This window comes from Lissotriton vulgaris, chromosome 5, assembly GCF_964263255.1.
Source record: "Lissotriton vulgaris chromosome 5, aLisVul1.2, whole genome shotgun sequence".
In the NCBI taxonomy this organism is placed as follows: Eukaryota; Metazoa; Chordata; class Amphibia; order Caudata; family Salamandridae; genus Lissotriton; species Lissotriton vulgaris.
The window spans coordinates 1004751494-1004776457 of record NC_141693.1 but is presented as its reverse complement, the minus strand read 5'-3'; the positions used below and the strand labels follow the sequence as shown (position 1 = coordinate 1004776457).

Below are 24964 nucleotides of genomic sequence, written 5' to 3'. Positions count from 1 at the left end.
CAAATTACACTGTCAAACTGGCTAAGGCAGTGGATTTGAAAGGGGAATGGGAAGTTGCCCTGACAGAAATACAATACCCGCGTACCTGGAATACATTTAAGAGGTCTGAAGCTAGATTCACTATAGAGAAGTCAAAATCTGAGTCGATTTACATCATAAATTTTCCTCACGGGTACTACCCTACAGTTAATGCTGTGGTGGATGCCATTAACAAGACAATGGCCAGTACTTCGGGGCTTTCCGACGTTCAACTGGTGCTAGATAACGTCAGAAGGAAAGTTTTTATTAAAGCACCCAGCCAGGACACGGTCTTTACCACCAGTGGAAAGCTGAGCAGAGTTTTAGGAACGGTCCAACATATAAAAAGCAAACAGGAGCTAGATCTGACATGTCCAGATATTGATGGGGGTTTTTACACACTCTATGTTTATACAGATATAATAGAACCCCAGAGGGTTGGAGATAGTTACGCTCCCCTACTGAGATGGGTTCAGGTGAGGGGTGAAAACAACACAATAGCTAATATTCAATATATTAAACCTGACTATGTCACAATTTCTAAAAATCATTTTGACACTATAACAATTATGATCTTTGATGATCAGTCCCAGCCGGTGTCCTTTAAATACGGGAAAGTTATTGTTAAGCTTCATTTCAGACCCCGCAGCGGTGGTGACTATTAAGAGCTCAGCATGGGGGCCATGAAAGCCTACGGCAACCCTTCTATGTATAGAGAGTATTACAAGCACCAGGCGGGGTATGGAGGGCCCCCATACTTTCAAGGAGCTCCTGTTATGTATGGGGCTGGTCTAGGAGGTTTTTTCCGGAGTTTGTTCCGAAGGGCCATGCCTTTTTTGAGAAAAGGTTATGAAATTGCAAAACCGCATGTAAAGTCAGCTGCCCAGAATATAGCCCAGGATGTGGTGGGGTCTGTGAAGTCTGCTGTAGTTGAACGTATGAACAGACAACCTCAAGAAGGGTCAGGCCTGCTGTACAAGCCCCGCCTCAGTATTAAAAGGAAGAGGAGGACATCCAAGCGCCGTGGACCCCCTGTACCCTATAAAAAAAGGAAACGCTCTTCAAAAAGAGCTCACAAAAGAAGATCCCCAAGGCGGAAGAGAGCTACGAAGAAGAGAGCAGCCTCTAGCCTTAACATTTTCTAAAAGGAGTGACACGCTAAAAGATGGCTTTTGTACACTGTGCTTCGGGCGAATGCGCCAAGTCAGAGTTAGATCTGTTCTCTCTAAAACCAACACAGACCAGTATCGAAAACAGTTTTTTCATGGAGGTATCACCTTTAGCGGCCCTCACGCCACTGGCGCCTATAGAGTTTTACGTATCAGGATCCACTGATATGTATCTAGATCTCAACAATACTCTGCTACATGTGGTGTGTAAAATTGTGAAAGCAGATGGATCAGATATTGCTGCAACCGCTAAAGTGGCTACCATTGCTTACCCCATAGCGACCATGTTTAATCAGGTGGATATTACCTTGGGTGACAGACTCATCACGCAAAATGACAATATGTACGCCTACAGGGCTTACATGGAGAGTATCCTGAACTACAGCAGCGATGCCTTGGACACACAACTTTCAGCCGGTCTTTTCTACAAAGATACTTACGATAAATTTGAAAACACTGCCCTGGATGGCCCCAACACAGGCTTTGTAAAAAGAGCAGGGTTTGCTGCAGAGAGTAAAGAGTTTGACCTCCTGGGACGAATGCATTCAGACCTCTTCTTCCAAGATAAACTAATCGTTAATGGCATAGACCTCAAGATCAAACTCAATCGTAACAAAGATGCCTTCTGCCTCATTACTGGGGATGCCGAACACTATAAACTGCTCATACAATCTGCAAGTCTGTATGTAAAGAGAGTGAATGTATCACCAACAGTCAGATTGGCTCACGCGGAGGCTCTACAACTATCTAATGCTAAATATGCCATTGAAAGAGTCTCTATGAAAGTCTACAGCATACCTGCGGGGACCAGATTAACACAGCAGCAAAATTTGTTTCTGGGGCAGCTGCCAAAACTTGTCATTATTGGGTTTGTTGACAATACAGCCTTTAGTGGGGCATATAACTCCAACCCTTTTAATTTCAAGCACTATGGCGTCAACTATGCGGCCCTAGTTCACGAGGGAGCTGTCATACCTGCAAAGCCATACACGCCTAATTTTGGAACTGGAAATTTTATTAGAGAATATCTTGGATTAGTGTCGATAACTGGGAAACACCTGCGTGATTCAGGGGTTGTCGTATCACGTGAAGGATATGGAGCAGGCTACACGCTATTTGCCTTTGATCTGACCCCGGACATGGAAGATGGGGACCATTACAGCCTGGTTAAAAATGGAAATCTAAAAGCTGAATTCCGCTTCAGTGCAGCCCTAACTACAAATGTGAACATGGTCGTTTTTGCTGTATTTGATAGTGTCATACAGGTTAATCACGCCCGGCAGATTCTGTTTGACTATCTCTGAAAATAATACAAAATGGACACTGTTCAGATAAGAGCCTTCTTAAGCCGACATAGGGCCACTAAGAAATACTTTTTGAATGTTTATCCCAGCGATGGATTGCCTAAGGAGATAAGTTATGAAAGGCCACGATCTCTGGTCTTTAACACAGATCCTCATCATAAACCAGGAACTCACTGGGCTGCTATGTTTTTGGACAATGACAGAGTAACTGTGTTTGATAGTCTTGCAGAGTTTCCGGAGCACAGCATCTATACAAAACCTATATTCACGTATTTAAAAAAAGTGGCTTCTAGAGTAGAATATAACAAGTTGCCTGTACAGGATTCATTATCTATAACGTGTGGGGAACATTGTATATATTTTATCTGTAAAATGTCAGAGGGTCTAACCTTTAGAAATTTTTTAAATTTATATTCAAGTGATAAAACCAGCAATGATAGGCTTGTTACCAGCTATATGAAAGAAGGCTTGAAACCTATTCCCGGCATTGTTACAAATGAATACGCTATTTGCCAAAAGTGTAAAGTTTTATAATGCATGTTTGTGTAATGCTCATGTTCAAAAATAAAAAATAATTAAATTAATAAACGTTTGTATTTAAGAAACTACTCAGCCTCAGTGTTTTTACTCCGCAATAAGAAAAAAAAACAAAGACAGTAGAGTGTTGAAAAGTTATAAATGTTTATTACAAGCGTTATGAAATATTCAGGAATCACACATGTAAAAGTTGGTACAGTACATCCTCTTTATACAAAATATACAATCATGCAGTAACAAGACATAAGCAAATACTAATATGGGACCCATCGCTTTGTTTTAAATAGAGACTTTTTAGCCTCCAGAGACATATCCCCAGGGTTATTTGCAGGGATTAGCTGAGGTAAGATTGAAGATGTGGGTGAATTTGAAGGGGTGTGAAAGGCCGATGATAGCGGCGGGGATGCCGCACCGGAACTCATAGGCTGTTTCAAAAGTTCAAGTTGGCGGCGATGCCCGGGGTTACCCACAAGCGATGATGGAATGTTGAGCTCCGCAGCAGCTCTTAGAAACTGTTCCCATCCTCTCGGGGCTGTCTGTCGTGTGAGGGCTTTGGGATGCGTGAAACTTTTGATCAGATCATACATATGTGACCCAACAACAGACTGCCCCTTGTAGACGAACTCACCGCGATCATTCCAGGATGTTAGGTCTTTGGAATCAGACATTTTACTTAACAGCATCTGCGTAGCCCCTCTGTACCTTTGACTCACGTTCTGTAGCAAGCTCTCAATCATAGAGTCAGGGGAGCCCTGTGGCTGAGCTATTGGTGATGGCGATGGCTGGGCTGGGGCGGATACCTGGGGTTGCTCATCATCAGCAGTATATAAAGTCAGTTTGTTTTTTTCAGTCTGCAGCTGTTTGTAATATTGCAAGAAATTCTGGAGAGCTCGGGAGTAGAGCCCCGCTTTAGCTTCAGGCTTTAAGTCTGTGCGGGCCAAAATATCTTTAATTTCAGCATCCAGCCGGAGCGTTTCAGATCTCCTTATGTCCCATGTATCATTTGTAGAGGGTGTCAACTGCTCCAGCTGCTGTTGTGGCACTAGATACATTTTCTGAGTGTAATCCATCAGGTTCGGGTCAGTAGGCTTGTAATTAGAGGTATAGCTATACCCAACAGAGCCCCTATAAAGCCCCCTGACTGCTTTACTAGTTTCTTCTTTGAAGTAAGGGAGACCCTTTTATTACTAAGCTTCTTGATGAGCTGCCGCCTCTTCTTCAGCACCTTGTACTGGCTAGTTGAAATAGGTACATTACCTTTTAGGGTGTTTAGAGCAATTTCTGAAATGGCACCAACTAAGTCGTCCGAAGCAGCACATAGTATGGCTTTTCTCTGAGGGGGGCTGGCTGTAACAAGCATTTTTAGGAGGGCCATATTACGGCGTAGTCGGGCAGACATTTTTTTAACACCTTATGGTGGAGCGCTTTGTGGATAAATGGTATCTAGGCATTTTAGTGCATCTTTTTATAACCTTTGGGTCTAGGTTTAGGGATGTAGGCTACCGGTAGCTCAGGCGGGAAGATATCAGCCCTCAGTCTGTAGTCTTCTAGAGTCCTGGGTTTTAAGTCCACCAATAAGTAGCCGTGGGGTTTAGTGGTTGCATCGTTAAAGGCTTCCATAAAAAACTGAGTGTTCCCCGGATACATTTGTTTAGCTATGACTGTTATTTGTTGTTTATCCCTGGGATTTTTAAATAAAACTAGGTAGGAAGCATTGAGGGCTATAGACCTGCTGCTCTTACCCTTGTAAAACAAGTTTTGAACGATGTAAAATATACTCAGATTACGGTGGTGGGAATATTGAGTAAAAGCTCGCTCTATTTCAGGATGGTCCCCGCCTTCTCGCATAAGATCGTCTACAATTACCATATTCACACGATCTTTGGGTAACAAGTCATCGTCGTTAAGACTAGTAGGTATCCCTTCTATAAATTTAATGTAAGGAAACTGGCGGGTGAGTTCCCTATAAAAATCTTGCCAGCAGGAATAAAGCCAGACAATATTATCAGGCGTATGGGATAAAACGACCCGAGCATTTTCTAATAGTTTTTTTATGAAATAGCTTTTGCCGCGATTTGATGGGCCTGCTATAACACACGAAAAGGGGTGTTGCAACCTGGTATCCATGCTGGTAGAAGTTCTCAGCAGTAATGTATCTTTAGTAACCGTAAGGGACAGTTTTGTAGTCTGACTTTAAGACCCGCTTATCGAACACCACCCGCAATGTTTTATGCAAAAGTTGGGTTGTGATTTCCCATCTCTTTTTGTTCCGCACTATAGAAGGTTGACTTACAACAATGGTTTTGTCACCGGGGTGATTGGTCTTTTGGGCATACTCATGCACTAGATTCTTTAGACTGTCGAAATTTATTTTTATGGTATTCTGAACATTTAAGGTTATACCTTTAACTTTCATACAGACTTTATTGTTAGAACTGATGTAACTGTAAGACTTGGGCCCAGCTGAGGCGAACTGCACTATGAATTCATCCTTATCTAGTTCACTAGTTAAATCCCCTAGATAGTCTCCCAGAGGTGGGTCTTCGTCCCCAGCTTTGCTCACAAAAATAACAGAGTCTGTGTCATGATACAAGCACCTCTCCTGTAGTTTATCTAACAACTTGTAAAGCTCCAAACGAGCGTGCGCTGTTGTAAAACAGGCTATAAAGATGTTTATATTGTTACTGGCTGTGGGATACTCTTTAGCATGTTTCCAACCCAACATGGCTGTATCATCGTTAATAAACTCACAGGTGGATATGTCATAACAAGGGGCAAAAAGGTAATTAAACAACTCGTCAGGATCGGTGATGATGGTTGTGTTTGGAAGGTTGGTACGTTGTGCAAATTTACCCCATAAAGAATTGAGGCATAACTTTGCCAGCTGACGCTTGGCGGGGTTGACTTGAATAAAATCGGGTCTCAGGTTTATGCCTTCATGAGCATAGTATTCAGAGATGTACTGCTGCCTGGAGGCCTCATCAGTGCACCATTCTGGATACCCAGAGGCCTCCTGCTTGTCTCTGAGAAATAAATTAATATACTCAGAAAAAAGCTGCGTTGTAGTCCTTTCAAAGTGCCAAATTTCAAATATTTTACCTAGCCTGTATCCTTTCTTTAGGGCCTCTTGAACCTCTATGCTACACCAGGTACCTGTCAACATCCTCTGTGCTTCAGTGTGGGGACATAAGTCGGTCTCTTTACTTTCAGCGCATGTTCGGCACAGGGGGAACATGAGCTTACTATCCACTCTGTAGGGTAACACTGGAAAGTAAAGGCCTCTGGGTGGATATATTTCACACTTAACTAGGCCAAAGTATGTGTCCAAAGATTTAAAGTCGCGGTATATAATAGTGGGGTGTCCTTCGGGGTATAACTTCACTTTGTTGACAAATGGATACAAGCTTGTGAAATCATAGTAGTGTATTTTCTCCCCCGGACCCACAGCTCTGTACAATTGTATCGCATTTGTACGACCCCCAAATAAGGCCTGTCGGGGATCCAGAGGTTCAGGTAACTGCTCCCTCTTGAGAAAAAGATCTAACTCGGCGTCTGATGCCAACATGTCAATCCACTCGTGTTCCCAAATGGTTCTCATAATGAAGCCCTGATTTTCAATATATTGAGCTTTCATCAGAGTACGCCTATAAAGGTGCTCAAACTTTGTGCCCATCAGCTTATTAAACTCATGGGGCTTGTAACATCTGGGGCATCCATGATAAAAGCAGCCATTGTATTCAAAGGCTGTTGGTCTCCCATTGACTACTGCGTACCCATCCAAGTAGTAGGAGCCCAGGCGATGTTCACCGCCCTGTAAGGCGTGCTGAATGTAGATGTTTTCTTTGTTAGAGATGTACATAAGCCATTGTATTGATGGGGTGGAGTAACGCTTTTGTTTACCATTATAGAGATCGGGTGGTATTAAGGCTATGCTTTGAGGCTGTAAAAACATGTGCTTATAGATAGACATGCACATAGAAGCTAGCGTGATACTTTGAAAGGGGTCAATGTACTCAATAGATTCGCTCTCCCTAGGCGTGTTGGGGTTGGTCACCACCACCTTTTTAGTCATGTCAACAACTGCATCTCTGAAAAGGTTACAAGCCTGGCGTAGGATCATAACATCCGCCTTACAGTAGGCTTTTAACTCGCTCTGAAAATTAAAGGTTTTGCCACTGCTTTCACTATACCATTGTAAAAAGTTAATTTTCTCATCAGGCATCATGTACTCAACTCCGTAGCTGTGTGTAGGAGGCATAGGACCCTCGTAATTTTGATTAGCCCATGTGTTAAAAAAATGGGGGAAATAACCTTTACATCCAGGAAAGCCAAAAGCTTTTGGCAACTTACTTAATTTCATGGGTAGAAAATTCAAGGTGTCTATAAAACGTATTTGTAAGGTTACAACAGTTACACACATTAACTTAGAGCCCTGGGTGATGAGCTTTACAGGCATGTTTTCACTAATCAACTTCTGTAAAATAAAAAAGGAGTCATACCCCTTTGAGTTGTGAGCCATCATGGTATACCCCTTATATCTGGGCTTGGTGAATGTGACTAGGAAATCACTCACACAGGATCGCCCTTCAAACTCCCAGTTCTCATCAGAGGTTAGATGATGAGCGTAGATATAATTGGGCTCGTGGACGGATGTTTCTTGGGTGCACTCTATATCAAAAATGATGTAATCTTCAGTTTTAGGTGGCTGACGTGCCTTACGCATGTAGCACAGATGGTCTGCACCAGCCTGAAAAGACTCTTTACAGCGGGGACATTGCATCCCAGGGCAGTTGTGGTCTTCTGCGACGTAATGCCCACATCGAGCACAATCTTTTTTAAGTTTGCATCTGACAAACGTGTTATGCTTGGTCAGACATTTTTGTGAGCGGCAGAATAGGTTACAGATGTTGCATCGCACCCGCTGCTCCGCAATAACTCTGCATCCGTCTGACTGACACATTTTACAATGCATTTCACAGGCATGAGTTATCTGATTGGAGTAAATGTGATCACAGTGGGAACACACATACCTAGCTCCTAAAAATCCTTTTAAATTCAGGATACCATAAAAATGGTTGTCATGGTGAAGAACATAAATGGTCTTGTTTTTCAGAGGCTGGCCAGATGTGAAGTATCGCCAGGTGCCGCCGCTGTTGTACAGAATTTTTACTGTTACTTTAAAATAGTTCTCAAAAAGACCTAGACATCCAAAACCAACAGGCTGATTTGTAGGTACTTTGAGAGCTGTGTGGGCTGCATTAGCTCTAGACAAGATAACAGCATCGCTAGTCTCACGGCTAGCCAAAAGTCCTGCTATGCTGGCAGCTAGACATGTATTAGCTTCAGGGTTGTTAAAATCAATCAGCCATCTTTGTTTCTTACCTATGATTTTGCTGAACAGAATAGTCTTTAATGGTCTAGAAGTACCACCTCCTGCACGAAAACGGACAACTAGAGCTATGATTCTAAAGGTTCCATGAGCTATTAGCTCGTGTTTGCTTTGCAAAAGCTTAGTGAGGTTCTCTAAAAAAACGACAGCATCAAAGACATCACGGGCTGCTCTAGTTGTGAATAAAGGACTATTGAGATCTTGTCCTTGAAACCTCAGCTGCAAAAAATCATTAGGTCCTGTATCCTGTAACATACGCTCTAGGAGTGTTTGTATAGCTTGATGAATAGCTATAGTGGCTTGTGTTAATGAGGTTATACGGTCAAGATTGACAAACCTAAACTCCTCATAGTGTTCTGTAGCATTAAATTTCCTGGCCTGACGACTGTACCTTCTGACGCTCTCTAAATACACAGGCTCTAAGTCTTCAGGCTGAGGGCTATTGCTCCATGGCAATATTACAGGAAGGGACTCTTGGGTGGTCTGTCTGGATGCCTGAGCTGCTAGTTTTTTAAGTCTTCTTCTGACATGTATTCGCGCTTTCTTTAGGCTCTTTGTTAAGCGGCGTTGAACGATGGCCCTATTAATCCATTTCTGTTTGTTCTTAACCCTTGTGTCTTGGGGTATCCTCCCACATCCTGATTGATTATGGAAAATTGTAAATTGGGGATCGATAGGATCTTTTTTACACGTCCTTATTGGTACCTGTGAGGGCTCTAAACAGCCGTTGTTCTTTTCCGACTGTTTTGTCTTCTTCACTGCGCGTAAGATTAGTTGTGTGTTATTAAGTATCTTGCAGATCGCTTTTTTATATTTTGATACATATTCAGCTTTCGTATTAAAGACCTCATTAGAAATGCTTTGGGCTATCTCAGAGTCTAGTCATAATGGTATGAGCGCTAGGTGCTTAGCTGTTGATTCACAGGCTGTCACAACACAGCTTGCGCATATATTCACAGCGTGATTCACCTCCTCCAACACTTCGCTTATAGGCCGGCTCTTGTTTTTTGCTTTCCCATGTTTTGAGATTATAGAGCTTACCTTAGCTTTTACCTGCTTGACAGCCTTTTGCATTTCATTGGTATTGGTTAGTAAAATAGTTTTATAAACTATTGCTGAATTGTCGCTGTAGGCCAGTGTATCTACTAATGCGGGGTTTACATCACTACAGGTCCTTCTTTGGCTCGTTCCCTCATCACTATTAGCAGTTTTATTATTGATACTAGCGCTGGTATCTGTTAAAATTGGGTCCAGATGCAGACACCCCGGGGTATTAACACCTGTTAAGTGACTCGTGGTGCTTTGTGGTTTATCAAGTTTATTGCTGCTGGGGTCTAAAGAAGCAGTATCCCAATGCGAGCAGCCTGGAGCGGATTCCTTAGGGCTATTATTGCCGCGGGGCTCTAAAGAAGCAGTATCCCAATGCGAGCAGCCTGGAGCGGATTCCTTAGGTCTATTATTGCCGCGGGACTCTAAAGAAGCAGTATCCCAATGCGAACAGCCTGGAGAGGAGTCCTTAGGGCTAAATGCTGATTTATAATACATCTTTTTAACTCCCTCCAAAGCTATACTATGGTCTGGACTGGGCGAGGACAATATTATTACGCTAGAGGGGGGACTAGTGGGCTCAAATGTCGCAATGGGGGCTGTCGGCGACCATGGCTCAAAGAAATTTGAAATTTCATCATGATAATATTGGGTTTTAGTGGTCTGCGGTGAGGCGGGCTGGGTGGTGGGACTCTATATTCCTCATAACTCCCTTTTGAGAGCAGTTCGGACGCCTCTGTGGGTGCTAATTCAGAACTCTCTGTTAATCTAGACATATCCTGAAGAATCTTTATAAGACAGGCTTGCAAAGCCTGTTCTGGGTCATTACTTTCAGCAGCCTCCACGTTGATAACAGTGTCATTATTTGCTGTAGGGGCCCTATTACTCTCAAGATCAGTCTGTAGATTATCAGAGACTCTGTTTGTTTCGGCATTTTTGTCCTGTCTAGACCTCACTCCTTTAACTCTCTGTTTATGCCCGGTCACAGGTTGTATGGAGCTTTCTGTGGTAGGAATGTCCATGTGTCCCTGCCCATCCGCTAGAACACTAGGAATCTGTGAGAAAGAGGCAGTCCTAGACAACTGTGTAGATGATTTTCTTTTAGCTAAACCTCTGGGGTCATTTTGAATAACCGGCGTAGATGGTAGATCCAGCTTTAACTTTTTCGCACATGAAGGCTTTACTTTAGATCTTTTAACATCTTCAACAGTCTCTCCAACAGGTTTAGCAGAAATTTGATGCCAACTACGTCTGGATAAATGTATACCTTGGTATATGTTGTCCCTCTGGGCCTCAGCGGGCTCAACAGCTGTTTCCTTGGCTTTATTTTGTCCCACATTTGTGATGTCCTTTAGCTGTATTGATAAATGACCACCATTGCCTGGATCTCTTCTTTCCGCAATAGGGTTCACTGCTTCTACAGGGGTAAACAATAATATATATCAAAAACTATAATATTATAAATGTAACAATAATTACCGTGGAGTTTCTTACATACACCTGGGGTGGACTATTCTACTTTACACTATATCAGAGTAAAACATGCTTTTAAAAAGAAGTCACTACTATTAAAAGCTCACCTGCTAGCCGCTTTTGTGGGGGCCGATTCTTCATAGGCGACACCTTTTTAAGCATAGGTGTTGGTTGCCGATCTTTTTTTCTCCCCGTAGCTGATCCGCCTTTAATGACAGGTGCTGTTTGCCGAACCCTCTTCTCAGGAGGTGGCCCCTTTTTAACAACTGTTGCTGACCTTTTCAAGGCTCTTCCTTTCACAGGGATTTCCGGGGTACACTGATTCACAGTATAGGCCGCAGCCCCTAAAAAGAAAAAAATATATATGTAAATATATATATATATATATATATAACGCGACACACACACACACACACACACACACACACACACACACGCACACACACACACACACACACACACACACACACACACACACACACACACACACACACACACACACACACACACACACACACACACACACACACACACACACACACACACACACACACACACACACACACACACACACACACACATCCTGTACCCATGTACTTACCGACAATAGGCGCATTATAAGCTTGTTGCTTCTCCCGCTCCTCAGCATCCAGTTGTTGCTGAATTATGTCAAAGGATAGTAGCATATCCATGTCCTCGTCTGAAAAAGAAAAAACATATAGAAAAGACATTTACAAAAATGCAAGAGAGTGTATTACTACTATTTCTAGAAAAAACTGGCTCTATACACCCACCTTGGGCAAAAGCAGCATTTTCCACATCAGCCAGGGTGAGCTCTTGAAAATCCTGCGCAAGGGGGAAAAAAAAAAATATATATATATATATGTATACATAAATAAATAAATAAATAATACAATATTAAAATACTAATAAAGGTACATGTTAAAATATATCCTGATATACCTTTTAAAACTATTGGGCTTGCTGCAGCATTCACACCAGCAAAAAATGTTGTTAAATGCTTGGGGGACCACTTCGCTCTTTGAGCGGACCCCCCTGCGTTTAATAACATATGTTGCTGGGGCTTATAGGCTCAGGGTATTTTTGGCTGGGACTTATAGGATCATGTATTTTTGGTTGCTCACAATTTTTAGTACCCCAAGTATTTTGTTTGCTCACAATTGTCACTTTCCTCTTGTAAGTAACGTGTGCTTTTGTAATCTGCTCTTTTGTAATGTTTCTCATTATGTTTCTTTTCTGTTCCTAATGTGCAGCGCTCTGACGCCTTCGGGTAAAGTCCGCGCTATATAAAGTGCATAATAATAAAAAAATAAAAAAACGGTGCCCTCTGCGCATACAGCGCCGCCATGATAGGGGCGGAAGCCTCACTTAAAGCACTTCCGCCCCCATCATGACGTTGGGGCCAGCGGGCGGGGCTCAGAGCGATTTGAAGACGCTCTGAGCCTCGCGCTCATTTTCACCGCTGTGGTCCCGCTGTGGACAGCCGCCATGCACAGCGCTCCCCCTGCCGTTGGGGGTCTGGGGCGCAAGCGTCAGCAACAGCACTATGGCGGTACGAGCGGCGGCGGCGGAGGCCTTAAGGGGCAGCCTCCGCCGCCCCCTGACCCTGCAAAATTTACTTTTAAAAAGAAAAGGGTCCCTTCTGGCCAACAGCATGGCTGGCCATATGGCGGTGGTTCGCTGGGGCTCAGAGCGATTTGCAGACGCTCTGAGCCTCGCGCTCATTGTGGACCGCCGCCATGCACAGCGCTCTCCCTGCCTTTGGGATTCTGGGGCGCCAGCGTCAGCAGCAGCACGCTGGATGTACGAGCGGCGGCGGGGGCCTTAAGGGGCAGCCTCCGCCGCCCCCGACCCTGCAAAATTTACTTTTAAAAAGAAAAGGGTCCCTTCTGGCCAACAGCATGGCTGGCCATATGGCGGTGGTTCGCTGGGGCTCAGAGCGCTTTGCAGACGCTCTGAGCCTCGCGCTCATTTCCAGCTGCCCCCATAGCCTGGCAGCTGTCTCTGGGGCAGGGCTGAGGCCACATGGTAGACTCGGATGGTCCCAGCCCCTCTGACATGCAGCCGTTCCGGAGGGGTCAGGAGCAGCCTCGGTAGTCGGGCCCCATCCTAAAGGCTTATATTTTTTAATAACACATCCCTACTCTACGCCATCCATAGTCCTGCCTCAAATTACCTCTACTAACGCAGCCTTAAAGGATCCCTTTTACCAGGCCATACATCAAGTACAAGAGTACACATCCTGAAGACAATCTACATTTAAGGTAAGTGTAACAGTCACTGCTTTTAAAAATGTTTTCCCTCCTTAAACTGCTAAGCCTCTCTGACATAGTAATATGTTGCCATTTGTGTATAGTTTTTCACATTTTATCCCTGGTCTAGAGTTAAGTAATGCATAAGACAGTTTATACACTGTTATAAATATACATTACTACTTACATTAAGTATAGAGCTGGTATTCTCAGCAGAACTTCTGCCAGGGTGTGCCATGTTGTCCTCGGGAATCTTCTGTCGCTGACTGTTCACTCGCCAAATGCTGGTAGGTGGTCCAAAAGACTTGTCAGGGTGCCAGTGTGCGTCTTAAGTTGGGTCCTCATTTTTATACCTGCTAGGATCTGATAAAAGCACAGGCGGGTCGTCCTCCGTACTGGCGGGAACATGTAGCAGAAAGTTTGCATGTATGAGTAGCCTTTGAAAAGCTGTACCCTAGTATCTGTTGCACTCTGATGATAGGTGCTATTTTAAGTGTCTAAAAATGGTTGAGAGATAGTTTAGGTAATACCCTTCAATTTTTTCTCTGCCCCAATTCAAATGTAATAGTAAGCGTTTTTAAAATGTCATGTTTTCACTAACCGGGCTTCTATGAGGCCCATGTGAATATTTCGCGCCACACATTCACTGTTGAACTGTGCTTATCAGCCCAGACCAGATACCGCCCAACGCAGAAGTCTCTCCGTGTCTTTAAGCGCGTAAAAAAACTTACATTTTCCATCGTTTTGCCGCCTTTCTGGTTTGGGGATCAGCCTGTGTTACTGTTATAAAAAATATACCTAACCATATTGTTGAAGATTGTACCTGTTGTACAAGAACACCATGTTTATCAGGCCGGCCACACACTCATAGGTGGGCCATCCCTTACATACTGACCCATATTAATATACTCCAACACATTACGCACCCTTAGAAAGAAAACACAATACACAAAATTGTTATCCCTATGTATTTTATTTTGCCTTATCATTCTACGTCCGTGATTTTAAAAACGTTTCTTTTAGTAATTGTCACTCACATTGTGCATTTCAACTTTTGGCTGTGCCTTATGTTGCACAGGACTGAGTGTTACAGAACACTGCCTGGCCATGTTGTCAAGCCCCTGCTGTTGCTTACAAGCTGACCATATATGTAAAAGAAATGACAAATGCATAACACTTGTTTTTATTTTCATAAACGTTGTCATTTTCGACCTGAGACTTTTTTAAATTAGGAGGTAAAATTAAAAGGAACAGGCATTACCCTGCTTCACAGCCCTCAGCCATCCCTTACATACTGACCCATATTAATATACTCCAACACATTACGCACCTTAGAAAGAAAACACAATACACAAAATTGTCATCCCTATGTATTTTATTTTGCATTATCATTCTACATCAGCGATTTTAAAAACGTTTCTTTTATTTTCTTTTAGTAATTGTCACTCACATTGTGCATTTCAACTTTTGGCTGTGCCTTATGTAGCACAGTCCAGCATGTTACAGAACACTGCCTGGACATGTTGCCAATCCCCTGCTGCTGCTTTACAAGCTGACCATGTTTATCACCCCAAATACAGTACCATATATGTAAAAGAAATGACAAATGCATAACACATGTTTTTATTTTCATAAACGCTGTCATTTTCGTCCAAGACTTTTTGAAATTAGGCGGCAAAATTACCACCCACCTCTTTTAGGACCCTGGGCTTTCCGGGCCCCTGATGCCTATGGTACAACACCACTCAGCAACTCCAAAGGCCACAGGCACGCCTCCTGGGGGCTGGCCTGTTGCCCCAAAAACACCCTGCAACACTCTAGGGCTCCCATTCCGCAGATGGACCACAACGCCACTCCACCAACATCCACCTACAGCCTCTACTAGTCAGTGGACATGCCCAGACATGTCCAGGCATGCACAGACATCGCCCTGCTGCCCCAACAAACACGGAGCCCCAGCTAAGTCTCTGCTCAGCCACCCCATAGCCCTAAACACCCCTGTAGGCCCTACTGGCTGACTTGGCGCTAACCCTAGCCACCTCACACCAGCCCTCTATTACAGCCCTTACACACAGCCATTAATTCACATGTGAAGGACACTCACTGCCTACACAGGCCCCCGCTTTCACCACGGTCCCTCTGTGGGGCGTCCTCAGGCCCTGGCCTTCCGGCCCTGACCTTCCATCCCAGGAAATCCGGCCGGGGCCTTCCGGGCATGACCTTCCGGTCCCAGACTTCCTGCCAGGGGCTTCCGGGGGAGGGATATCCGGGGGAGGGACATCCGGGGCGGGATATCCGGCTCCTACGTCACTTCCGCGGGGCGTTCCCACCTGTCAAAAAATGAATGGTGATGAAAGCTATCATTCCCTTACTACTGGCATGGCTGGATTGTTGCCAACTGTTCTCCAGTGCTCATGGGCATTTCCTTTCTGCAAAAGAAGAAGCAAGATGCAAAGGGTTTAGATCTCACAGGTTGCACATCCTCTTAAAATGCTTCCACTTTTCACAAAGCAACAGAACAAAAATATCAAAGGCATGCTGCCTGTGAGGTAGAAGGCAAATTAACAGACGGAGCAAAACTAAAACTGGGACATTTCCATGTTTCAATTACAGCTATTAAGACAACATCGTATAAGGGGATGGAATAACACATCCTGGGCACAAATAAGAGGTTATGCAGCAAGTGATATAGACTAAGGTATGTATAGCACTATTCTGGAAAAACAAACTCCAGACACAGGCCCCAGAAAGACTTTATGAACACAGACTATAATTGCTTTAGTTAACAGGGAATGTTCATTTTATTCCAATTATGTTTGTGTTGCTGTTTGACTGTCTTCCATGTATGATGATGACGGACTCAGTCTCACTTTCTTTAATAATGGAGCTGTCTACTTTGTGAAGCTTCCTCTTTTTAACCCATTGCCCATTAATCCACTCTTCATAGTTTTTGCACCTTAGCATGCTGACGTCTAAACCATTAGTTAATATACAACAAACATCCCATTGTTTACACTTTGCATATCCTGTCCATAGAACCACACGGCATGACCATTGCCCGATTCACCACACTGAGCCCTGTTCAGATACTAACTTGTAGCACCAATGGTAAACAAAACATTGAAATAGGCGACAGGACTAGAGCCTGGCGCACCTTGCCAACAACGTTCGGATGTCTTTAAACCTTTCGCTGCTAGGCCTGTCCCCCCTCCCTGTGCCAAGCCTTTTTTTCGTTATATGGGGTAGTTTACGATTAGGCCCCTGTAACGCATTGTCCACATAAGGTATTCATGCCAATTTTGCGTCCTTTTCTTCCAACATCATGGAAATATTGAAGGTACCCAGGGTTTGTGGATTCCACTGGAGAGGACCCATAAATTAGTCAAGATACAGCTAAATTGTGATTGGGAGGGGGAGTGGGGAAAAGTGCTGCAAAGTGAAAAGTGTCAGTTTTTTTCCCTGCAAAATGTATCAACAAAGGGTTTGTGGTGCTGAAATCACCATCTTCCCAGCTTTCAGGGACAGGCAGACTTTTATCAGAAAATCAATTTTTATTCGACAGTTTCGGCATTTTACTGGGACATAGCCTGTTGGTGCTACTTTTCGTGCTTTCAACCTCCTTCCAGTTAGTGGTAGAAATGGTTGTGAACGCAATAATGGATCCTAAACAGCTATACATTTCTTAAAAGTAAACAAAATTGTTAAATCAGAAAGGGGTCATTTGTGTAGATCCTTCAAGGTTTATTTATAGAAACTAACAGTTGAATATAGGAAAAATTTAAATTAAGTTGAAAAAACCTGCCATTTGTGCCAACATTTTCACCTGTAACTTCTTCTAAGTATGACAGATTTTTTAAAGCAATATACCGTTACATCCGCGAGACCCTTCACTTTGTGGAAATATATAGGACTTTTAGGACACCAGGAACCCAGAGCCAATAACTGAGCTGCATCTTGCGATGGTTTTTCATTGAGTACCAGGTATATAGCAAATCATTTGGTAAAATATAAAGAGTTGAAAATAGGTATCAAGGACATCTATGTATTTCCAAAATCAGAGCAAAATGTAAAGTTTAGAAGGAGGAGCTATTTGCACATCTCCGAAATTGTGGGTACCCATACTAGCATGTGAATTAGAGGGAATTTTTAAAAGTGACTTCTTTTTTGCACATTGTCTTACATTTAGAAGGCAGAAATGCATAGGAAGTCAATAGCTAATAACAGTTGCTCTACAATTCTGTATTCCCCCATGTCTCCTGATAAAAATGGTACCTCGCTTGTGTAGGTAGGCCTAGTGCCTGTGACAGGAAACTATCTGAAACGCAACATGGATATATCAAATTTTTCTAGTGAACACTGACCCTTTTTCGCAATGTGCATAGCTGTGGATTTTGGACCCTAGATCAGCCGGCACCTAGGGAAACCTAGCAAACCTTTACATTTTTGAAAACTAGACACCCAAGGGAATCAAGGATGGGGTGACTTGTGTGGCTCTCACTAGGTTCTGTTACCGACAATCCTTTGCAAACCTCAAACTTTGTCTCCCATTTCAGTGATTGAAAATTGTAGAACATGCGTGGATCAACAAAATTCCACCCACCCCACATTTCCCAAAGTCTTCTGATAAAAATGGCACCTCACTTGTTTGAGTAGGCATTCTTCCCGCAGCAGGAAACAGGCCAAACCGCAATGTGGAGACACCACATTTTTACAGTAAACTGACCCTTTTTTTGCAAAGTGCCTAGCTGTGTATTTTGAACCCTAGCTCTTCCGGCACCTAGGGAAACCTAGCAAACCTTTACATTTTTGAAAACTAGACACCCAAGGGAACCCAGGATGGGGGTACACGTGGTTCTCACCGGTTTCTGTTATCCAGAATCCCTCACAAACCTCAAATTGTGTCAAAAAACACATTTTCCTCAAATTTCTGGGATGGAAAGTTCTGGAATCTGTGCGGATCCACAAAATTCCACTCACCCCGCATTCCCCAAAGTCTCCTGATAAAAATGGCAACTCACTTGTCTGGGTAGGCTTAGTGCCCACAACAGGAAACGAGCAAAAAATGCAATGTGGATACACCACATTTTTACAGTGAAAACTGACTCTTTTTAAGCAAAGTGCCCAGGTGTGGATTTTGAACCTTAGTTCTGTCAGCACCTAGGGAAACCTAGCAAACATATACATTTTTTAAAAGTAGACACCCGGGGAAATCCAGGCTGGGGTGACTTGTGTGGCTATCACCAGGTTCTGTTATCCAGAATCTCTTGCAAACCTCAAACTGTACAAATAAAAATGCCCTCATATTTCTATGATGGAAAGTTCTGGAATCTGCGTGGATCCACGAAATTCTACATACCCCTCATTCCCCAAAGTCTTCCAATAAAAATGGTGCCTCACTTGTGTAGGTAGGCCTTGTGCCCACAACAGGAAATGGGCCAAAACACAACATGAATACACCACATTTTTACAGTGAAAACTGACCCTTTTTTGCAAAGTGCCTAGCTGTGGATTCTGAACCCTAGCTCTGCTGGCACCTAGGGAAACCTAGCAAACCTATACATTTTTGAAAACCAAACACCAAGAGGAATCCAGGATGGGATGACTTTGTGGCTCACACCAGGTTCTTAAAGAAAAACACATTTTCATCACATTTCTGTGATGGAAAGTTCTGGAATCTGTGTGGATCCACAAATTTCATCCCCCGCATTCTCCAGAGTCTCCTGATAAAAATGGTACCTCACGTGTGTGGGTGAGCCAAGTGTCTGCGGCAGGAAAGGGCCAAAAATGTATTGTAGAGACATCAAAATTACCTATCACAAATCGACCTGGTTTTGCAAGGGGGAGCACCTGAGGTTTTGGCCCGGGCTCAGCGGCCATCTAGGGAAACCTACCAAAGCCACACATTTCTGAAAACTAGACACCCTGGGGAGTCCAGGGAGGTATGGCTTATCTCGATCCCCTAACGTTTTCCTACCCAGAATCCCCTGCATACCTCAAATTTAGCTGATTTTTAAAAACGTTTTACCATGTTTCTGTGGGAAAGTTGTGGGATCACCGGGCTGACACAAATTTCCTACCACCCAGCAATCCCCCAGGTCTCCTGATTAAAATGGTACCTCACTCGTGTGGGTGGGCCAAGTATTCGCAACAAGCAAGGGCCCAAAACTTATTCAGGAGACATCTAAATTACCTATCACAAAACAAGTGTCATGATTACCTCTCACCTGTAATCCGTAGTTATGTTCCTTTCTTGGTGCAGCTGGCCCCTGACTTCACCAGAAGCCAATCAGAGACAGCAAGATTTCATCAACCAGCTGGCTCAGACTGATCTCCGGGGGAAGGGGCGAATTTATTTATTTATTTATTTATTGGCATTTATAAAGCGCAGCATATACCCTAGGGTGTCTTGGCACTGGCGCTGAATGGGATAGAGAGAGAGAGAGAAACAAACACTGTAAGCTTGGAGGGATTCTCGGGAACTGAATTCTTGCTTTTGTTTCTCTGGGTTCTGGAAAGTGGGTTTAGGTGCTTCACTGGTGCTCATCTTCCGTCTAATGTTGTGAAATGCACTATAAAAGAAATAAGACATAAAATGATATTCTCTAATAACTACCTGGTTTCCAGACAGTGCTACATGAGTACCAAACTAACTTGTAACATACCAAACAAAGGAGTCTTTAAATGCTCTGACACTTCTCACTTTGAATGTTCTTAGTGCTTCTTACGAGGTTGGGCACAAGAATAACCTCTTCTCGAGCTTTGACCTTTTTGTTAAAACATAAATAATAATATGCAATTGTTTTTAGGTACTGGTCTATAAGAATGCAGAATATTCAAATGCACATGAAAGATTAGCGATACCTTTTTAACACCAGATTCTGGTTCCTTAAGGGGGTTCTGAAAGAAGAAAAAATATACATACAAAATATGCATATAACGATTATTATTGTAACTGTAATTTTTTCTTTTCAAAGGTTGACAATCTTGAATTTCTTGTAACCCTACTTGCTGAATGCTAATGAGTCTTAGAAGAATTGTCCCATTGAGAAGTTATAACTCTTCTTTTGCTTTTGTCCTTAAGTCTTTTCACCAATAAATTACTTGGAGTCTTTATCTGCTGTGAACAGTTTTCGAACAAGCTCAAAATACCTTACCGGAGATCTCTGGAGCGAGGATTGCAAGGCTACGATAGCGCTGTGCTGCCTGGCAACCTCTAATGCTTTCTTTTCTCTTTTAGCAGGAACAAGAAAACAAGCATTTACAATGCAATGGTCTCGGCATTGCTAAAGTTAGAGCTATTGGCATTGCTCATGACATTTTTATTTACGTTTTTGTTTGTAAAACATATAAATAAATGTCATTGTCATTTACAATGCCAATAGCTTAATCTCTCGCAAATGCAAGACCTATTGCATTTGCACCCACACACAGAGCCACACACACAAAGCCACCCACACACACATACAGAGCCACCCACACAGAGTCATTCACATAGAGCCACCCACATACACAGAGCCACCCACACAGAGCCACCTACACACACACACACACACACACACACACACAGAGCCACCCACACAGAGCCACCTACACACACACACAGAGCCACCCTCACACAGAGCCACACACACAGACAGAGCCACAGACAGAACAACACACAGAGCCACACAGACACACACAGAGACCAAGCCACACACAGAGACACAGCCACACACACAGACACACACAGAGACAGAGCCCCACACACAGACACACAGAGAGACACACTAACCCTAGGAACTCCCAGGGGAGGGAACTAGAGGAGCGGGGTGTTTGGAGCAAGCTGGCATCCAACCTATAATGAATACACAAAAAGAAGCTGCTCGAGTAAAAAGTGACAAGTGTGTGTAAAAAGTGTGCGAGGACAGTCCTTCATCTTTTGTTAGATGCCAGCTTCCGCAAAGTAGTTTTTGCCACAATTAGTTTCGTCACGTTTTACGCGAGAGCAACTTATTTTTGTGTATTCATAAAAGAAATATTCCTCGAGTTGGCATCTGCACCTACACTTCCCGAGGAATTATCAGATACCATTCTGCCTCTCATTTTATTAAGCCTCTCTCATTTCATTGAGCAAGCTCGGAAGAATATAACTTCTCTGTTTTTCTCTCTCCGGTTGGAACACCCTACCTCTGAACCTCATCTCACCTATTCTTGCCGTCGGTAAACCTTGTAATACCGGACTGCTTCCAATCACTGTTAGCAGAGCACCCTTATGCTCTTACTTCCAGTGCCACTAAAACCTTAAGTGTAAATGAGCTAAGCGTGTATCTTATAACATAAGCCAAGTTTGCTTCCACTTTAAGTCCTGTAGCCGGAGACAAAATAATCCTCACTGTCCGCACTTGTTTTTAAAACATTAAGTTGTTTCCTACAGAAACTGTCTAAGTGAATACTAAAACTAACCCTGGGCGTAGTGTGCGGAGTGGGGCTACGCGGAGCTACGCGAAGTGGACACAAAACTACGCCCACCCGCGCACTCCGTGTAGCCCCACTACGCGCCGCCCGCCTCCCTCCCGCCCTCCCTAAATACTGCAATAAAGGCTAGAAAGCTTTTAAAAACACTTACCTTGTCCGCCGCGTCCCCGGGGCTCCCTCTCGCCGTCCCTGGATTTGCGCCGTCATTTCGAATACTAATGCGCATGCGCGGGCGCCCGCACATGCGCATTTCTCATGAGAAATGCGCATGCGCCGCCGTCCGCGCATTAGTATTCGAAATGGCGGCGTGAATCCAGGGACGGCGAGAGGGAGCCCCGGGGACGCGGCGCGGACAAGGTAAGTGTTTTTAAAAGCTTTCTAGCCTTTATTGAAGTTTTTTGGGAGGGCGGGAGGGAGGCGGGTGGCGGCCGGCTACGAACCGTCTGCGGAGCGAGCGTAGTGCCGCCTGGCTACGCCCGCTACGCAAAATGCGTAGGAGACGGCACTACGCACACTCCGTGCACGGAGCGTAGCTGGCCGCCCACCCCTAACTAAAACACACTAGACACAAACAGCACACATCACCTGACCCCTATCAGCAGGTATGAAAGGTGGCAAGGACAAATCTGGTCTAGATTCGAGGTTCCTGTGGACTAAGACAAAGCTACTGTCTCTGCCCACAAAATCCTAGGAGACAGACTCTTCAACACTCGTAACTGTTCCAAGCATGTGATATATTGAGAAAACACATTTATGTGTGTCAAACAGTCTATCTCACTACTGACAAAACCTCAACATTTTCAATCACTAACGTTGAGAGAATGCAGGGCAGGAATGAGACAATATCCTTAGCTGCTCAGTCACCAAAAATAGTCTTACAGTAAATTCCAAATTACACACCTTCATGAACCAGAAAATATCTTCTCAAACAGCATGCTGCCCTCAAAACTCCCTATGACACTTTGGATTCATCAACAATTCTTTAATGACTGCATTATCCTCAATCGATTTTCTGGGTTACAGAGAAAATCTTTCAGAGACAACACTCATCGCCATTTTGTATGAGATTATCAATTTGGAAAATGTGTTTCGAACTCCGTTCTTGTAAACTAGTGAGGAGAGGATCAATCATGTACACCTTAAAACTTCGGCAACATCACAAAACATACAATACTGTATTATTCGAAGTACCTATTCAAAGTGCTTTTTACAACAAATACATCTGACAACACCGTCGTTAGAAAAAAGCACATAGCGAGCAAAGTAAGGCCAGCTAGAAACAAGTGTGGGACTGCGCTGGTCCTCTGAAGTCAGAGAAGAGGAAACTAGGTGTAATGCATGCATCTATATTACAGCAATCCCTGCAGTAAGCTATTTACATTTATGAACCCAGGAAGGAGTCGCCGCCGCTTCTGCACACTTTACCATGTGTTCAAATGGCAGCTCTCGATTGAGCATGAAGGTGACTGTCCAGTGGGCCAAATGGCGCGCATCCACAGAGAGGCAACGGAGTCCGGTTTTTCCCAATTTCCCAGGCTCATATATACTAGCTACATTTTCTGTTACCACAACGCTGTTTATTTTAAACCAAGACCATTTTTTATGTTTACGGATCTAATGATCAGGCAGTAAAAAGACCATCAAAAAAGATTTCTTTCACGCTTTTGTATCGCTAAAATAGCTTGACGGAATGAGACGTTAAAATATTTAACTTATTAACGGCTTTGTCAAAGCCACGCTGGTGCAGACAGCGTTGGGCATTTGCTTTCATATTACTATTGTTGTTGCTCGAAGTACACGTTTTTCTCCTCTTTCTGAACTCTTTGGTGTAAAGCGCTGTTTTCACTCTTCAAGGTCTAGCAGCGCTATATCGAAACCTCTAAAATAAATATAATTTGTTTTGCTATTATTTCTCGCTTTCCTCGCGCGCACGCACACAGTGGTTCCTTCCTCTGCCTTTTAAGAGCTTTGGTAAGGGGTTGTGCTAACATTAAAAGTAAATCGCGGGTGCAGCGATTATCCCAAAAGTAACGGCACCAACTGCGCAGTATAAATGAAATGACCCCAGTCAAAAACTTGGGGTTTCGTATGTCCTTGCAGCTGGACACCGCACTTGCCACATATGTTCTCTCCCTAGCCGTCTCCGGCCACGGAAAGTAAGCCAGCATGAAGGAAACCGGAGCTCAGGCAGAACGCCCTGACTCAAACACAAGACATGCTGCGGTGTCACCGCCACACCCTACCTCAAACCTTCTAAAAAGTCCCTGGCAGTGAAACAAAACCCCCGAGGTATTTCAGTCCCCTCCCCCAAATCCATACCTACAGCTATTGAACAGTATCTGTATCCTGGAACAAAAGAAAACCTGTTTTTATATCCCGTCTCCGGCCAGCCTGTCAAACCCTGAACAGAAGGGCCAACACCGCTGCCATCACTGCATGCCAGCTCCGGGGGTCTGCACGCCAGCCCCGGGGGTGGGGGAGGCGGAAGGGGGCAGGAGAAGCATTCTCTGGGTATAATGAAGGGGACTGGAAGGATCAGGGGCAGCCTGCGCTCCCGCGTGAAATGGCCCCCGGGCAGGCGGGATTGGGGGCACGAGGGCCAAGCCGGCTCCGGTGAGGGGGGTGGCCCCTCACACCTGGGACCCCCAGATGAAGACTGCCCTGTCCGCCTGCGTCCTTCCAGGACCTCATTAAACATAGAGACCAGAATCCAAAAAGGCAGCCATGATTTCATGCAATTGAGGTCCCAAGCCCTGGATGTTACTATTAACGTAGGGGAAAACGAAAGGAGCGTGGAACATGTCGGGCAACTCTCTCACGAGTAAGGGGCTCAAAAACTATTAAAGACAGAAATCTCCTGCTTTCAAAATCATCGCACTGAAACTTTAGCAACTGTTTACAGCCTCTTCCAGGTCCGCCGGCCTCCAGGGGGTCCTCTTTAGAAGTATTTGCTTCAGCCCTGTACCTTTGTGACCGGATGGAAGGAATAGGCGCAGTCTTGCGCAGTTGCTGCGATTGGGACAGCCAGTCTACAGCATGTCTTGCTCACGCAGCCCCCACGCGCCAGTAGACTCTCTGATTGGTTGAGAGGTACACCAATCAGAAAGCTTATTTGGTTTTTGCTAACCAATCAGAGCAGACAGCGTGAGCAAGACACTCCGTGCCTTTTGTCTGTAAGCCCCGTCCTTTAGACTAGGGGGCGTGAAGAATGTAGAAAGAAACGAAAACAGAAAGGGATGACGAAAAAAGGGGCGGGGTTTAAAAAACACACAGAAACGCCCCCGAATTGCGTCAAGGCGG

The 24964-nt window shown here is 44.1% G+C and overlaps 1 protein-coding gene across 1 annotated transcript; it reads left to right on the top strand.

Moving 5' to 3' along the window:
• The first annotated feature begins 1183 nt into the window (after positions 1-1183).
• Positions 1184-2491, top strand: LOC147711893 (uncharacterized protein F54H12.2-like). The gene has a single exon (XM_086919560.1). The coding sequence runs from the start codon at positions 1184-1186 to the stop codon at positions 2489-2491; it is 1308 nt and encodes a 435-aa protein (XP_086775686.1).
• Positions 2492-24964: the final 22473 nt, after the last annotated feature.